This window comes from Sus scrofa, chromosome 18 (assembly GCF_000003025.6).
Source record: "Sus scrofa isolate TJ Tabasco breed Duroc chromosome 18, Sscrofa11.1, whole genome shotgun sequence".
NCBI classification, from domain to species: Eukaryota; Metazoa; Chordata; class Mammalia; order Artiodactyla; family Suidae; genus Sus; species Sus scrofa.
This window is the reverse complement of record NC_010460.4, coordinates 41,958,248-41,973,615: the sequence shown is the minus strand read 5'-3', so window position 1 is coordinate 41,973,615 and position 15,368 is coordinate 41,958,248. Positions and strand designations below refer to the sequence as shown.

The 15,368-nt window shown below is 58.9% G+C and overlaps 1 protein-coding gene across 9 annotated transcripts in view; it reads left to right on the top strand.

The window, feature by feature from the left end:
* The window catches only part of ADCYAP1R1 (adenylate cyclase activating polypeptide 1 (pituitary) receptor type I), a 57,148-nt gene continuing 43,068 nt past the window's right edge, over positions 1,289 to 15,368 (top strand). For 2 of the 9 annotated variants that reach the window (XM_021078469.1, XM_021078471.1), the window contains exons 1-3: positions 1,289 to 1,542; positions 11,687 to 11,825; positions 13,316 to 13,421. In XM_021078469.1, coding sequence (XP_020934128.1) covers positions 11,775 to 11,825; positions 13,316 to 13,421 — 157 coding nt within the window. In that variant the 5' untranslated portion in view covers positions 1,289 to 1,542; positions 11,687 to 11,774. 9 annotated transcript variants of the gene reach the window in all.

Genomic DNA, 15,368 nt, shown 5'->3' with positions numbered 1-15,368 from the left:
CATTTCCACTGCGCCATGACAGGAACTCCTCAAGTCTCTTTCTTCTCCTTCCACCTCCTTGAGGCTTCTCAACGAGGTGGACACACCCCAAACGTGAGCCCACAGGGATGACTTGCCTAAGGAGAGACTGAGCCTGGTTGCAAAACTGTGGGTAGGGGTATGGATGAAGCTCTTAGGATGCTGGCGCCTGAGGTGGTGACCAGAAACTGCAAGCAGGGGCAGGCAGGAGCAGTGGGTTGGATGGGCAGATGCGAAGTGTTTGGCGGGTAACTGTTCTCAGCTGGGCTTTGGTCCCACCACCCACTGGCCATGTGATCTTGACCTGCTTAGTTCCCCTCCGTCGGCCTTAGTGTATTCATCTGTACGCAGAAGAGGTTGAGCAAGACTCTAAGAACCTCAGCAATAGTCATTAATTCATCAGTTAAAATCTATTACGGGTGTGTGTTCCATTCTCAACGCTGTCGTCAAGGGGTGGGGGGAGGGAGGTACTATGATTTCCACGTGCAGGTGAAGAAGCTGAGGTTCAGAGCAGTCAGGTCACCTGCCTCAGCGCGCAGAGCTGGTCCTGGCACAGCAGGGATTGGAGCCCAGGCAGTCTGACTCCAGCGCAGTATCATTCGAAGCTGCTTGAGGCCCAGGCTAAGGCACCCCCTCCTCCCTTTTCTCCCTTCTCATAGAGGCATTTTCTAGGGGATCACATTTAAGGACGTCCAAGCAAGCACTCTAAAGCTAGCTGACCTGCCCAGGCCAGGGCTGTGGGGACAAAGAAAATCCCAACGGGGGAGTCTGGGACTTGCTCCGTAAGGAAGGCTTCCTGGAGGAGGAGGACCTGGCTCTGACCGGCAGGGAATCAAGACAATTCAGAGCCTTCAGGTTCTGACCGAGTCAGGAGGATGTTGGAGGGAGAAGGAAGAGGGTTTCTCGCTCTGGGCATCCTGGGGACGGTTGAAAGGACTGCGGCGAGCCCCGGGGAAGGCCCGACTCCGAGCTCGAGCCCGGGAAGCAGGGGATTGTCGCCTCCGCAGCCTCGGCCCCAGGTCTCCGCACCGCGGCTCCCGCTCGGGTCTGCGGCGGGCGGGGTCCTGGCCTAACCCCTCCCCCGGGCGCCCATTGGCCTGCACCCCAGCCCCCAGCCCCCAGCCTGCGAAGCGAGCGGAGGGAGGCGGTGGTCCGTCGCCTCCCTCCCGCCCCCGGCCTGGCTTCGCGGCGGCGGCGGCGCCTCTCCCGCAGGGCCGACCCGGCTGGGCGGGCGCGCGGCGCGGGGCGGCCGAGGGCAGGCGGGGGCGCCGCGCTCGGGCCCCGGGCGGAGACTGCCGGCGGCGGCGGCGGCGGCTCCAGGCGAGCGCGGTTCCCGCGTGCGCACACGCACACGCCGCCGCGCAGGGACCCACGGCCGCCGAGACCCGGGCTCTGCGAGCGGCTGGGAGCACACGCTCTCCATCCCCGGCCGGCGCGGGGCACGGACTCGCCCCCGAGCACCTTCTTCGCGGCATCTGCCCCCGGCCGACCCGCGGCCCCGAGGCGAGGCCCCGCTGGAAGCAGGTAACGGCCGCCAGGCTGCCCCTACCCCTTCTACGCCCGGTGCGCCCTCCCCCGAATCCAGAACCTTCGCCCCTCGGGGGACCGCGGACCCCCTCCTCCAGCTCGCGGTCTCCGCAAGCTGCGTCCTCCGCTAAGAGCGGGGCCATCCTCCCGAGAATGTGAAATGAAGCCCTCTCCCGCCGCTGCTCGGGTCCTGCGCGACAGTCTGACATTCTCCCTCCGGCACCTACCGCCCCCCCAACCCTCCCAATATCTGGGATCGTGCTCCGGCCGGCGGGTCCCGGCAGCCCTCAGGGGGTGGGGTCGCCTAGCTCCCTGGAGCCCTTCCCGGTGCCATAAGCGAGGACCAGGGGGCAGGGAAGGCACTGCGGGCCGGAGAGACCCAGAGGGACCAGTCTCCCGGCTCCCAAGGTAGACGGACGCGCCTACGCGGATCCGGAAGGCGACGCTGGAGGGTCCCCAGGGGGCTGAGTACCGCAGTCCACACGGGGTTTGAGGCATGGCCAAGCGGTGTGTTGGGTAAGCGAAGTGCTGGGTAGAGGGTGGGAGTATAGGCCAGCGTAGCATGTTCCCCTGTAGTGACACCTTCTGGATTGTTCAGAAGAGGTTCGTCTCTCGGTTTCCCGAGGAGCAGAGGGCTTGGGTCAGAATGCCTGGGCTTTGGTGGTCCCGCGAGGAAATGCCCCACGGGGGCGGGTGGGAGAAACGCGCGGGTTTCCCGGGCCTGAAGTGGGTCCGACCGAGACCCCTGCCCGCTGCCTTTAAAGGCACAGGCTTCCAGGGCAGCTGTGGGAGACAGGGGCCCACATCCTCGGTGGGCAGGACTTTTGCAGGGGGAATGCCAGAAGGGACCAGGGTGCCAGTGGATGAAGTTACACTGTCAGGAGGGAGCTCAGCCCAAACTGCATTTCATGTGGAGCTGGGCGTGGACGCTCATCCCCGGAGGGGCTCAGACCCCCTTTGAAAGCTGCTGGGGGAGGGATGGGGGACCCTTGCTAATTCTCCAGACCCCTTCTGTGCTTTTTAGTGCAGGTGAATCCGTCTCCTTTCTTTGCTCCCCTAGCCTCCCTCTCACTCCGAAGAAAAGACATAGTATTTGGTGAGCAGTCCTGCATGGGGGTGACAGTCTGTGGAGGGCAGCCTGCCTTGGGACCCTCTTGGGCAGAGGCAGGCAGACATCCTGAAGGTAGGCTAGAGGCTTTTGACTGGCTGCGGGCTTCCGAAGGGGATGAAAAACTATGTATGAGCCTTGGCGAGGGCACAGCAGCACCCGGATTTTCTCAGAAGGCCGGGCTGTCTTGGTGCTGGGTTGGCAGAACCCCCAGTCCCCAGGCGAGTCTGACCTTGGGGAGGACAAGCAGAGGTGCCAGTCTGAACACAAGCCAGCATTTGAATGTACAGATTAGAACACACTGGGCCGGGCCCTGGCCAGATCTTCCAGCCAATCCATCAACAAGTGTGTGTGTGGCGACCAGGGAGGCAGACCCGGTGCCTCCCCTCTCCCTCCATGGGTAGTTCATCCGTGATTCCGTGTCTGGGCCAAGACCCTATGACTCTGCCCCTGCGGCAGTGAGGGGGGAATCTGCAGGAAGCCTCTTGAAGGACACTTTCCTACATGCTAAGGACTAATCAAGCTAGAGGATGCATTAAGGTCCAGTTTTGTGTAAGGTTCAGGCTGGCAGGGGGTTGATTAGAGAAACACTCTGCAAGCCATTCTTTTTCATGAAGCCACCTCTCTGTGCCATGCTCCTACTTTGGGACACTCCCTCAGTGTTTGTTGCCTAAACAAGGCAGAATGGGTGTTTACAGATCAGTATATGCACCTCAGAGGCCAGGCAAGACAAGCACTGAGGCCACAAGGAGGCTTTCTTCCTGGTGATGTGGCCTCAGGTTCAGTATCCCAGGTCGCTAGCCTCCCAGGGATGAGGACTTCACTGACTCCGGGCTGGCCCTGTTAAGCAGAGGACACCTTGTGCTGCCTGCCAGAGGGCAGAGCCACAGTGTGCCAAGCACAGAGCACGAGCTCAGCTCAGTGCCAGGAAGGCCTTGGTTTCCCAAGAGCCGCCCAGTGTGGTGCTGACACCTGGGGTGATGGCAGGTTTCCTGTCCGGTGGGAGGTATATGAGTGGAGGTCCCGGGCCCCTGCCACCTTCCCATACGGATGCGGCTAGAGGCCCGGGAAGCCGCGGCCACCTCTGAATGAAGGAATCGAAGAGCCTGGGGCTGAATGGGCTGGGCCTAATGGTCCAGCTGCCTGGCAACACGCAGGCTGGAAACTCTTCAGCTGCGGCGTGTTTGTACTGAGTCCTGGATGCCGTCAGAGGCACATGGTGACAGCCTCCCCCACAGTGACACACAGGGAGTGACACACTGCTGGGGAGGCATAAAGGCGTCCATGACACCTGCCAGAGAGCTGGGGCAAACATGCGACGGCAGAGAGGCGTACGGACCTGGGGACCCTCTCACGCAGATCTGGAAACCCCTGGGTGCTCAGACGTCTGCCCAGTGAGGGGCACAGAGTCGTCCTTAATGAGTGTCCAGAGGCACATGGCGCCGAATGGACACAGTGTGTGTGTGCTGCGTGAGGCAGGAACGAGGGTTGGCAGGCTTTTTCTGAAAAGGGCCAGAGAGTAAATATTTGAGGCTCTGCTGGCCGTCCACTCGGTTGCAACTGCTTCGTTCTGCTGTCGTAGCGTAAAAGCAGCCGTAGATGGTGCTTCCGCAAAGAAGCAGGGCTGTGTTCTGATCAACTTTATTTATGGACACAAATTTGAATTTCCTACAATTTCCCTGTGTCATGAAATATGAGTCTTTTCATTTTTTTCTGGACCATTTCAAAATGTAAAAACCATTTTTGGCTCGCTGGCTGTACAAAAATAGGTGACGGGCTCGATCGGACCTGCTGGACGTCAACCCTCGGGCCGCAGGTTAGCGAAGAGAGTGGTTCAAGAGGTGGCAGCAGGGAGGGGCTTAGTCCTGGGGACCCAAGCTGCCCTGGGGGCCCTGGGGTGCTTCCCTCCACCCTGCCTAGAGCTCAGGGCGCCCATCTGAAATGCCCGGCCTCAGCACCCCACCCCGGGCCAGGCCTCTGCTGTGTTGCTGTGATAAATGTCCCAGCTAAGGACACCTGGAGACAAAACCCATGCCTGAGAATGAAAGGCCATCACATCGCTGAGCTCACCAGGCAGGTTCTGAGCCCCGTTCCTTTTGCCCAGGTGTATGCCCGCCTCTACCAGGAGGGCAGCTGCGGGGAAACCTGGACAGGTCCCCTGGTTTCTAGATGAGACTTCAGACTCACAAAGAGCAAGATGGGGCCTGAAATAGCTCAGGCAGGAGTGAGGGGCTTCTCGTCTAGGGCTGATAGTTCTCAGAGGTGTAAAGACAGGGGAAGTGGGTGCAACCAGGGTGGGCTTCCTGGAGGTGGTTGTAGGAGGTCAGGTTGGCTTTGAGGGATACCCGGGTGCTCTCACCCCAGCTCCATGCATTGCCTTAGCTGTTCTCACCTCACCCCTTTGACAGATAGATGGGCACCACAGGGGGTGGCTGAGACCAAAGCCATACACTCCTTTGTGGGCACCTCCAAACGTCCCAGCTCTGAGTTAAGGCTGTGGTGAACCAGGTCCTGCTTTCAGTGTGTTCCCCTTCCTGCCGTTTCCCCGAGGGCTGGGCCAGGGCAACTGTCCTTTCCTGTCTCCCCAAGTCTCTGGATTCTGTCCCCCTCCTTCCATTCCAGCTCTGCTGCCCCACCCAGGCCCCGTCCCTCTACCTTGAACCCAGGAGATGGCCTCACTGTGGGTCTTCTGCCTGTACTGTTCTCCTTCCACTCAGCCTTATGAGGATGGTTCCCTGAAAGGGAAGCTCATCACGTCTCCCCGCTGCTTAAAACTCCTCAGAGCCCCTGGGTCCCTGGCACGTGCAGACCAGCACCAGCCTCCACCCTCTGGTCCATGCCCGCCTCCCGATATCCTTCTGGATCTCTGGACATCCCGGAGTCACCCGCCATGCATTCCTCAGAGGGTTTTGGGCCCCACCGCCGCCCTGCCTGTGCCAGGTGTTGGGATGCCTGTGATCAGAGCTGACCCGCACCACCCTGCCTGTGCCAGGTGTTGGGATGCCTGTGATCAGAGCTGACCCGCACTTCCTGGGACTCACACCTGCTCCGGAGAGCGGGCCGGCTGCTTAACCAGGGTCAGGTGGGGCGAGATGCCCTCCCTCCCATCTCACCCTGAGCCTCAGCCTCCACCTACGAGGTGCTCGCTCAACCCTCCACATGCCTGTGCCTGCTTCCTGTTCCCCCACCTCCCTGCCTGCCATCACTGCCTGTCTTCCTCACGCTTTTCCTTTCTTGTTGCTTCTTTGTCTTCCTTCCCATTCTTCCCTCCTCTTCCTTTTCCTGGTCCTGGCGGCCTGGCCCTGACAAAGGACTCCCAGGACCCCTACAGGGTAGGAGATGTGCCTGGACTAGCCAGTGTGGGAGGACATTGGCTGTGACCTTGGGAAAGGCTCCAGGTCTCTTTGGGCCTCAAACCCTCCACTGTGAAATGGGCCATTGCTGCCGAGGTGTGTGTGTGCCCAGCCTTTCCCTGCCCTGAGCCCGGGTTCCCTGTGTGTAAAATGCAGGGCCTCGGGGGAGTCGTCAGAGGGGGACCCTTCTGGAGCCCTGGCTTCTGTCACCTGCTGTGCACAGGACTCTGGTGGTCAGGCTCTGAAAGGGGAACCTTTAAACTCTCGAGAAGAGCAGCAGCATTAATTCTTAACCCATCCATTGCCAGGACACCCCTCGCTTCAGCATCAGGCTGTGACCTTTGTAAGCTCTGATCTTATTGAGGAGGAAAGAGTTGCTGGAGGTTCCTCTTCTCTCCCAGAAACAGGAAGTTTCCCTACCTTTGAGGGGAGAGTGGAGGGGCGGTGTTTCATCTTCCAGCCTTCCCTCTGCTCCTCCTGTGACAGGGAGGAGGAAGCAGGGGGTGGGGTGCTCGGGTTTCATTAATAAAGGGAGCATGTGTAGAGCCAGGGAGGTGAATGATCCACTTTCCCTGGGTCGTCTTTGGTTTGGTGTCTAGCTGGCCACTGCTCCCTGATGGGGAGGGATGCTGGGCGGCCAAAGGAGGCCAGCAGGAGATGCCCCCAGCTCCACGAGGGCAGAAGAGGGGCCCATGGAGAGACAGGGTAAGGTGCTGCCCTCCCACTGTGGGGGCTTCCAGGAGCCAAAGGAACCTGTTTTGCTCAGAGCCAGCCTGGAAAGAGGAGGTGGTAAAAAGACCTCAAAGCTTCCCCCGAGGGCCCTGGACTAGTCACGGGGGGTGAGGGGGGGAGGTGAGCCCCCCACCCAGGAGCTGGGCGCCTGTCAGCTGGGGTGCTGCGAAAGGGTCCTGCAGCGTGTGGGGCAGTGAGGGAGGTGGCCGCAGGGTCTCCGAGTCCCCTCCCACTCCGTGCGGTGAGTCACCACTGGCTCTGGTGTGCTGACTGATGACGCTGTCTTCCTGTGTGCCTGGAGCGGTGGCTCACTGGAGGACACCGCTGCTCTTTGCATTCCTGCTCGGGGCCAGTCGCCGGGCTTATAGGGCCTGAGGAGGGCAGCCCTCCGGAGTCTGCCAGGGAGATCAGACTCCCCTGTAGTCCAGGTATCTGTCACAGATCCATTCCTGCCACGCAGGGCTCCAGGACTGTCCCCGTGTGACTTAGGAAGCATCTCCCCAACTCTGCCTCAGTTTCTCCACTGGAAACTCGGGACTGTGGGGAGGTGGCCTTTAAAGCTCCTTTCACATCTGAAATGCTATGTCTGTAATTAACTCTTCCTGAGGCGGGTGCCCCAGAGACACGTGGGTGGAGGGGTAGCAGAGGGCCTGACCTGTCGCTAGGGATGTCAGCAGGATTACTAACAGGGCACCAGTGGACTCTGAGCTGGTCTTCCTTTTATCAGGAACAGAAGTGCAGGAGCACGGGGGTGATGAGCACCGGCTTTGGAGCCAGACTCCTTGGGTTCCCTTCCCAGCTCTACTACATGCTTGCTTGCTGTGTGACCTTGGGGAAGTTGCTTAGCCTCTCTGTGCCCCTGTCATTTCAGCTATAGCCTGAGGATAATGCTAGTAACACCTGCATAGGTTTTGGGCAGCTGAAGTCAATACATGTTTACTGTTTGAAGGAGTACATGGCACATATCAAGTGGTTAATAAATGTCCACCATTAGCAAATAAAAGGGCAGCAGGCCTGGTGTCCCCACTTTGCATATGACAGAAGGCTTATGGGGGTGGAGGTGACAGGAAGAAGAAAGCTGAACACAAAGTGGTAAGAGAATACTAATTGTTAACACACGTGTCGCCGGTATTGGGAGCCAGGCTGTACTCGACACTCTAGAGTTTACTTCGTAAACTGCTTGATGCCTCACGGTGATGTCTTTGAAGTACGTGTGTGTTGCTCCTAGTCCATTGTTCGTGTAATCACACTGAGGCCCAGAAGAGTTAAAGGGCTTGCCTGAGGCCTTTAGCTTGAAATTCTAGCAAAATGGTCCCTGAGTCTACCACGCCAGATGCCAGGAGATAGAGTTTGATTGTTCTCAGATCCCTTGCAAAAGCCAGTTTCTCTCAGCAAAGCTTGGACTGGGGGTGCAGGGGCGGGGAGGGAGCTCACCCCTGGGAATATGGGTGACAAGGTCCTCCTGAGCCGCAGTCCCTCCTTGGGGAGGGGAGAGTCCGCCCCCAGGCCGCCTGACCCTCAGGAGGGTCACTGGCACCTTGGGGAAGCCGGAGGAGGGAGGCGCCTGGGCCTGGGAGCCGTGGACAAGGCTGGAGGGGCAGGCCCAGGGGACACATCTCAGAGGGCTGTCCTGGGACAGAGGAGCCACACAACTGGTCGAGAGGTGTGTGAGGTTTGGGGCGGGTGGCCTCAGACGGTAAACTCTGAGCTTTTTCTAGCAGGGGTGGTGCATGGTGGCCTCCGGGCAGGGGTGGGGGGAAGAGTGGGGGTGGGGGAGGGTCGATGTTGGGGGCTGAGGTCCTGGAAAGGCTGCAGGAGGTGGTCCCTGAGGTTCCCAACTGAGGTCAGGGTGGGCAGGTCGCGGCTGGGACCTCTTGGCGAGTAGGTGTCTGTGGCTCATTGGGCAGAGGCCGGGCTGTAGTTGAGGAAGGTGAATGAGAGAAGCAAAAGGAACCTGGGTCTGGCTCTGGAGGAGGCCTCGTGCTGAGAGTGCCCCGGCCTCTCCCCCGGTGGCTCTGGGCTCGGGGGTCACTTCTCTCCTGGTTCACATCATTGTTTGAGCAACCCGGTGACAAAGCAGAGAGCTGGGGGGTGGTCAGGCTGGGGCCTCTGCTCCAGCTCATTTTAATCCACTTTGGGGATAAACATTTGGAAAGACTGTGTGTGTGTGTGTGTGCGCGCGCGCCTGCTTGTGCGCGTGTGTGTATGCGTGAGCTCGTGTGTGTGTGTGTGTGTGTGTGTGTGGACCTGCATCCTCATCTGAATCCACAGAGATCTAACGGCCTCTAAACATCCGAGTGCCTCTGCAGGAGGGGTGTGTGTACAGTGACGTGCACCCATCATCTCATAAACACACCTGAAGATCTAACTCGCCGCGTGACGCACCTGCACGTGCCTGTGCTCTGTGAGCCCGCCTCTGCCTTCTGTGCAGGAGTCCGGGAGCGGGGGTGGTTGTCTTTGGTCCCTGAAGGCCTTTCCACCTCTGTGTATTCCACATCTGTGAGTGTGTGTGTGTGTGTGTGTAAGTATGAGAGAGTGCACGTGTGCTCCGGTCTTCCTCTGCTTGCCCTCCAGAGCCCTGGCAGCTGGGCAGGCCACCAGTGCTTCCAGCCCAGGTTGAGGACGGGGCTAGGAGGTCAGAGGGTGTTTTGGGTCCTGAGTCAGGGCTCCGGGGAGTCTCCATTGGCGGAGGCCCGGTCCTGAAGGACGGTGGTGTCCTGAGCCCGACGGGCTCTGATGTCCTCTCTGAGTGCCCTTCCCAGGCCTCTTCCTCCAGGGAGCTTGCTTTGTGCCCCAGGGCAGAGGTCTCTTCTAAGAGACACAGACAGTGGCTGGCTGACATTCGTGGTGGCCCCTTGCTGGGAGCCCAGGGAGACAGCCCCCAGGAGGGAGCACTGCGTGTCCACTTAGTGACACAGGCCATGCCCCCTTTCCCTCCTCTGGCTTGGTCTGGGCCCGGCCGGCCAGGAGGCGTGCCAGGGAGGGAGCCGAGATGAGGAGATGGTCACCTTTTCTATGAAAGCTGAGAACCGCTGAAGCAAAGGTCTCGACTGCGACCGAGCGCTGGGGACGGAGCCCGGACCCAGGCCGCAGGCTGCAGCTGCTTGCGCCCTTGCCCGGAGGGTTGGAGGAGGTGCGGGGGCCCCCCAGCATTGTCATGGCCTCCCTGACCTCTGACCACACTAGCCTTGAGCTTGACCTTGTCCTGCGTTCAGAGGAGTCAGCCCAGATCTCAGAGGCCTTCTGCCTCGTGGTCACTTCTCTATTCTTCAGCCTCTAGCATCTGCTGGGGAGCCGTGGGTCAGGCACGCCTCTCTAGGGAGGGAGCATCAGCTCTGCACACAGGGCCTTGGCCTCCCCAAGGATAATGGAGATGACTGACCACCCTGGGGACCATCGGTGCCAGGTCATGCCAGAGGCAGCTGGTGGCCACAGGGGTGTGGAGGGTCCTGGGAGGCGGTGCAGAGGCTGGAGCCTATGCTTGGGGTGCTGGGGCCGGTGCTTCCCCAGCCTGCCCATTCCTTCCTGAGCATCAGGGGAGAGGTGGGCCAGCATCCCCATGGGCCCCTGGGCTTCTCAGAACATCTCTCAGGGGTACCGAGGCATCTTAGCATCTCCAAGGGTCCTAAGCAGGGGGTAGATAAAACAGGACCCCCTTTCCTGCAGCTGATCTTCTTTCTCCTTTTTCGAGTACTTGTTTGTCACCAGATGGAGCCTGGAGAAGCAGGGAGAGAGGGAGGGAGGCGTGGGGAGGCAGAGGTCTGGGGCACACAGGGCCTGGAATAATGGTGGGCCTGTTCTCAGTGGGGGCTGCACAGAGACTCATGGTTGGGATGCAGTCCCCATGGGCCTCTTGAACTAGGCATCTGTGGGCTAGTGGTGGCCTCGACATGGGCCTACTCAATCTTGTAAATAATAACCTAAGAGTAATAATAATTTTTTAATTACTGTGTCGTATTTCATTGTATGGCTACACAGGGGCCTATGAACGGTGCCTGCCTGATGGATGGTTGGCTGCCCCATTTTTTGCAGTGGATGCTATTTTAAATGATGCTGCAGTGAACATCCCTGCATGTGCTTCTTTTGGTACAAGTGCAAACATCTCGCTGGGACGGCTTCCTCAATGCGGAATTGCTGGCTTGAAGGGAACGTGCATTAAGGATCAACATTAGAAGCAGACCGGACTCTTCTTCTGGGCATGTGCCGGGGCTCCCGCAGCCTCCTCCCCTGCCTCCCTGAGCCCTGCCCGGTCCCAGAAGCCACCCCAGTCCTCCAGGACCTCCCCACTTGGGGCTCCTGTGGCTCCACGCACGTCTTCTGCAGCAGTCCCTGTTTTTGTTGTCTCGTTGGTAAAGGCTTTATCTGGAAGGCCAGTGGACTGAGAAAGGGGGAATGAGGCTGTTTGCTGGGGACCAGGCTCTGCGGCTGGAACAAAGTGGCCCTCGATGAGGAATTGAGTTAGAAGGGCAGCTGCTTCTATTAGGGATCAAATGAGCAGGGTGTGGTGGTGAGGGGAGAGCAGCAGGGGTGGTACGTGATGCAGAGGTGGCACATGTCACTGTCACTCGCATTCCATAGGTGGGAACTGCATCACATGCCCACACCTGAGAGCAGGAGGGACCTGGAAATGTCCTCACCAGCTACCACTAAAACTCTGCTGTTGTGGAACGAGATCTGGGGAGACAGTCTGGTACAGAGGAGAAAGCCTTCTAGATCATTCTCTCAGTGGTCTGATGGAGGCCTGAGCCAGTGTGTTCCCTGTTATATCCCCAGTGCCTGGCACTGAGTAGGTGCTCGGCAGATGCTTGTGGGGTAGAAGGATAAAGAACAGCACAGACAAAGGCGCAGAAGGGCGGGGGGGTTACCCTTAGAGGCTTTGCTGCAGCGAGGGGGCTGCCCCTCCTCTGCTGCTAGGCCCACAGGATTCATACCTTTCCTTTCTTTCCAGTCTGTGGACACCTGGGGCTGAGCAGCGGCTGCTCCAGTGAGAGGCGGGTGGCACGAGCCTGAGCCTTCCTCCTGGGCTGAGAAGCGTCATGGCCAGCATCGTGCAGGCCTCCCTGGCTGCTCTCCTCCTGCTGCCTATGGTAAGGGCCCAGGACCCTCCCCTCCACAACCAGCTGGAGCCCCAGGCTCACCTGAGCTCCCATCCCAGACAACCCGTGTCTTTTGTGTACTCTCAGCCAAGCCCAGTGCACATGGCTGGTGTCTCTGCCAGCATCCCCACTGGACCATCCAGAGCCTTTGTGTGAATCAGAAAGGGTTCTCCTTCCCCAAGACTCTGTGCTTGACCCTGATTTGACCTACACAATTTACACACCTATTATGATAGTAACATGTGTGGCAGCCTTTAGAGGTGTGCAGTATACAACCTGCTCAACTGTATGCAGGGGCCCTGGTCAGGGCTGCAGAAGGCTCTTTTGATCCTGGTCCCCAGCACACTAGCTTCTGCCAGGTTAGAGCTCAGAAACCTGCTCTCTGCTCATGTCTCTTGCTGAGCAAGGCGGAGGCGGGTGGAGGGTTCCCCGGCCCCTGCTCCTTAATCAGGGAATTCCCACCAGCAGGGGATGCAGCAGTCTTCAGAGCCCTGGAAGCCAGTCCTGCCTCTGTCCTGCCTTACTGTGTGACCACCGGCCAGCCTGTCCCTGTCCCTTTCCCTGGAATCTTCCTGCACATCTGTGAACAATCAGAGCTAGGCTGGATCTCTGAGCACTGCTCAGATGCTTTGTGCCTGCCAGCATATCCTACGGAGCCAACCTGCCCTGGAGTTTTGAGTTGATGTGACAGCATTAGGACACAGTTGTCACGATAGCATGTCTGGGCTTTGGAGTTACTTGGTCCTACACTTACATCCAGTATCTGCCACTAACTGGCTATGTGACCTTGGACAGGAGTTGTTTAACTTCTCTGAGCCTCGGGTTCCTCTTTTGTAAAACAGGGCAGGAGTAAATGGGAAGGGCTAGTAGGCCCCCTGCAGGGCTGCCACAGCTCCTTTGCCTGCGGCTCCTGGGCCCTGGAGGAGAGAGAGGATGTATGCTCTCAGCCCCCCCGCCCCCCCACCTCCCCCCCAAAATGCAGTCATAGTCTCGTGGTCTCTGGAGCTGGACTGCCTGGGTTTGAATCCTGGCTGCACAGTCTCTAAGCTGTGCAACTCTAGGCAAGTTACTTAACATCTCTGTGCTTAGGTTTCACACCTGTAGACTGGGAAATGGTAAAAATAGTGCCTGCTTTGTGGTACTCTCGATACACGCACACACACACATGCACGCATGTGCACGACGGTAATGTGTGCATGTAGCACTGTATTATATATGTTTCCTAATGTTATTTTAAGATGTGGAAACTGACCCGGGAGTAGGTGGGATCTGCCCAGCTCACACATTGAGTTAGTGAAGGGGCAGAGCCCTCATGACATCTGGGACAAAGTGGCTGCAGGACTCTGCTGGCTCCGAGACCTCTGTCACTATCCTCTTCCTGCTTCTTCCTCCACCCCACTGTCCCCGGGGCTCAGGTAGCAGGGCTTATGGATGAACCTCTCTGCCCTCTCCCACCATCCATTCTGCATGTCCCCCCGCAGGCCGCCGCCATGCACTCTGACTGCATCTTCAAGAAGGAACAAGCCATGTGCCTGGAGAAGATCCAGCGGGCAAATGACCTGATGGGCTTGAACGACTCTTCCCCAGGTAAGGAGAGTGGCGGGAAGCTCACAGAATCCCCAGCACATCCCGTCCAGTCTTTAGAACTGGGGTCCAGTCTCTGGCCTCCTGTAGAAAGTGCTGGAGGGTGCAGGTCCCTGGGTCCTTCAGAAGGCCCTTTGGGATGAGATAGCCCTGGTTTTGCTCTGGGCAGTGACTCAGAGTTTGCCTTCCTTGGGGACAGCCTGGTGCCTCCCTCTGGAATGGGCTACTCTGGGTGACGGAAGCAGCTGCCTCCATTCCCTTGGGGGCTGGGATAGAGCTGGTGTCTGGGCAGTGGCTGTCAGAGAGCTTGTTAGTAGGCAGCCTGGGCCTGGTGGCAGCAGGGACACAGCTGTTGCTGGTGGCTGAGCTGGAGAGCACCTGGTCAACCCAGGGCATGAGCTGTGGGATCGTTCCTACCTCTTCTCACTCCCTCGGGAGGCAGAGACCGAGGCAGCAGCAGGAACCCGTCCTGTGCAGACAGGTGCAGGGCTTCTCCCAGGACTGTTGTTAGCACGGTGGGCGGGGTGGGGCTGGGAATGCTGTTTCCCTGTGTTGGGAGGGGCTGTGCACTGCAGGGCATTTAACAGCGGCCTCAGCTCTCCCATTAGATGCCCATCACGCCCCCTGATCTCGGTGACAGCCCCAAATGCTTCACAGCATTTCCAGATGTCTTAGGGGAGTGGCCTGGCCATTTCAGTGGTCCCGTGTAACCCCTTTCCTCCTGACTCCCCCTGTGTGGATGGATGCTGCTGAGGCCCCTCAGCTTCCTGACTCTCCAGGGCTGGGGGTCTGCGGGGGAAGTGGGGATTTGGGGGGAGTGGGCCTCACTGAAGGACTCGCCAGACTCTCTCATCCCTTGGTCACTGGAGGGTGGGGCTCCCTGCCCAGCCCAGGGGGATCCACTTTTCCCTCCAGTATTCCCCATTTACAGAGAGCTCTTCTGAGCACCATCGGTTTAAATACTTGATTAGTCTGCAGCCCAGTTAAATGTAACGGTCCCTCTGGACCAGGCTCCCCAGCCAGTCAGCTCAGCAACCATTACCTGTCAATGGCATCCCTCCCGGCCACGCTGGCCTTTCCCTCCAGCCCAGCTCTTGCTCAGCCCTAACTGAGGCCAAAAGTGGATTCTAGGTCTCACCAGCCATTGAGACCAAGACTGGGGTCCAGGTTGCAGGAGACTGAGAGAGTAGCTGGTCCAGGCCTCTCGTCTTGGGGCTGGAAGTGGAACCCTGAGACCGGACCTGCAGGTGAGCCATGTGCAGGTGAATTGTACCTGTGGAACCCGGGGTGGGAGAGACAAGAAGCCCCGCCCACAGGGGCATCCTGGCAGAAGCTGAGCTTGAAAGCCTGAGTGAAGCAGCTGGATGCCACCCCGGAAGGGGCAGGCCAGCGCTGGGAGGGGCTGTCACCCTCAGCGTGCCTCGGAGGGGACGAAGGGAATTCTCTGAGGAAGGGTCTCATGGCGAAGGTGCTGTTTAAATTAGATCCTCGGTCCTCAAACTTGGCTCAATGTCAGAATCATCAGGGAACTTTTAGAAAAATCTACCCAATGCACAGTCCAAACCAGTTACCCAAAACCTCAGTCCATCATAGGCTCCGTGATTTTTAAAGGCTCCTCGGCGATTCTGATGAGAAGCTAGGCTGAGAACCCCTGGGTTAGGCTCTCGGATGGAGCAGGCCCTTGGCAGCAGCTAAGAGCTGAGGGATGGGTGACTGGGGAGAACATTCTAGGCTGAGGGAACCACAGCAGCAAGAGGCTGGTGGGGGAGGGGAGCGAGTGTCTCCGTGTCTAGACCCTGAATTGGCGTTGGCAGGGCTGGGCCAGAGGGAGGTGCAGCGTAGGGCCCAGGAGCACGTATCTGGGTGTTGGGTGTCCACTGCCACTGGAGTTGGAGGTAGGAGGTTAAGTTGCTAGTAAGTCACTGCCAGGAAGGGTGGAGCCTGGATGTG